This window comes from Cariama cristata, unplaced genomic scaffold (assembly GCF_000690535.1).
Source record: "Cariama cristata isolate BGI_N322 unplaced genomic scaffold, ASM69053v1 scaffold12412, whole genome shotgun sequence".
Classification (NCBI taxonomy): domain Eukaryota; kingdom Metazoa; phylum Chordata; class Aves; order Cariamiformes; family Cariamidae; genus Cariama; species Cariama cristata.
The window spans coordinates 1-1,901 of record NW_009602163.1 but is presented as its reverse complement, the minus strand read 5'-3'; the positions used below and the strand labels follow the sequence as shown (position 1 = coordinate 1,901).

General features: G+C 45.8%; 1 protein-coding gene across 1 annotated transcript in view; it reads right to left on the bottom strand.

Moving 5' to 3' along the window:
* NELFB (negative elongation factor complex member B) overlaps positions 1-1,898 on the bottom strand; it is a gene marked incomplete at its 5' end in the record, with an annotated part of 11,739 nt that extends 9,841 nt beyond the window's left edge. Inside the window, 4 exons of the mRNA XM_009694635.1 lie at positions 64-294; positions 1,088-1,187; positions 1,380-1,543; positions 1,809-1,898. Of these exons, the coding sequence (XP_009692937.1) occupies positions 64-294; positions 1,088-1,187; positions 1,380-1,543; positions 1,809-1,898 (585 nt within the window). The remainder of the gene's footprint in view (positions 1-63; positions 295-1,087; positions 1,188-1,379; positions 1,544-1,808) is intronic.
* Between the last annotated feature and the right edge of the window lie 3 nt (positions 1,899-1,901).

The following is a 1,901-nucleotide window of genomic DNA, read 5'->3' as shown; positions in this document are numbered from 1 at the left end:
TGCTTTTATCAAGGTATGTAGGAGAAAATAGTCTGGTATTGTACGAGGTTTCCTTGTCCTTACCTCTCCTTGACGTCTTGTTTTCGGAGATGGACTGAAGAAATTGTGCAAGACAGAAATATCATTGCTGAAGAGAATATTTTCTTTCTCCAGGATATATTGCTTCAGCAGTGGAGATACCTCATCACCAAACAGAGCCTGGTTATCCTGCCAAATCTGGCGCTTCACCTCCACTGCACACGCTTTATACAAATCCTTATCAGCCATTACTAACTTCAGCTTCTTTTCAGGGACCTATGATCAACAGAGCAGTTACCAAAGTGTAAAGCAGCTCACCTGCCTGACTGTCCAAGTAATAAGTAACTGACTACAGAAGACATCTAAATCATAATCTCAGGCAGTCTGGTAATTGACACAACAATATAACTGAACTACAGGCAGTATCACAGACTTATCTTTGGCCTTATCTACTCCTGTAACAGTAAGCAAGTCCTAAGACACTTAACTTCGTCAACAACTAAATTATGCACCAAACTTTTCCTTATTTCTTTCAAAGAGGAAAAAAGACTTCCTTTAAACCTGTGACGCTGAGATTTGGGGTGATGTTTCAAAACTAAGTAACTTACAAAAGTTCCAGCAGCAGTTTTGAATCCATTACCTTAAGTATAATATGATGCTTTTAATAAGGCTACTCCTAGAGATTTTTGTTTCACAGATCTGAATCTCACTTCCGTCTACTTCTAGTTGCATTCTTCAAATCTTATTTTCCACTTATCAAAGATTTTTAAATCAGCTGTGGAAAAATTCACCTATCAGTGAACTTGACTACTTTTAGGAAGCTGCATGTATTGAATAAAATAGGGAAACAGTCTCATCTGATTATGAAAACATAAAATGCTTTTTGAATTAGTCTACTGAGTTGTTACCAAATACAAGAACGTAGTAAATCTTCAGTCAGTTCCAAGCACTGAACAACAAACTTGCAGAAGGTCTGCAGATGGAGCATGCAGCCCACCCAACAGCACAGCTAAGAGAAGCTATACAACAGCGACGTAATGGAACGGGCCAACCAGCGTAGCGGTTTTACCTTGGGCAAGTGCTTCATGACACACATTACCACTGGTTGTATGGAAGGCATCTTGACCAGGGAAAAGCTCTTCTCTAGGAGATCTTCCAGCTTCTTGTATCTGAAAATACGTAACAGCGAGAGACTAAGTACCATGTAACAGCGAAGGACCACAGTGGCTCATCTCAAAGCCACTGGAACTTGATCCCCCAGGAACCTAACCCTCCTCTGCAGAAGTCACTCGTCCACTGTAACTAATTTTCACACAAAATTCCCTGTTCACTCCAAATAACCAACAAGACTTCCGACAAACCTCTCCTCGACTTTCCCTTCCAAAGCAATGGCAGACACCCTCTCCAGCAGCTTCTCCCTCAGCTCGTCGAAAACCGACTGGTGGAACTCCAGCCGGGGGGTGCCGTGCAGGTCCAGGAAGGGCAGGGCCGACTGCAGCGAGGGCAGGAGCACTCCATTTTCTGTCTGCCAACACAAACACCGGACAGGGCTGGAGGCGGAGGGTTAGCCGGCCCCGCTAGCCAGCAAACGACAGCGCGAACTGCTCACTACATGCTGGTTAGAAAACAGAAAAAGAAAAAAAAAAAAAAAAAAAACAAACCACAAAACCAGACCCCTTTTCGGGCCTTCTCGTGCTCCTTACCACCCCACAGTCCCAGCCCCTGATGGGCGGTCCCCGCCAAGGGCCCCGGAGCACCCCCGCCGCCCGAGCATTTCCATGGCGACCCACCTGGAACTGCTCGATGGCCTTCAGCGGCTCCGTGCAGTTGGTCAGAGTTTCCTTCAGGTCCTCGCCGTTGGCCACCCCCAGCTCCTGCAGCCC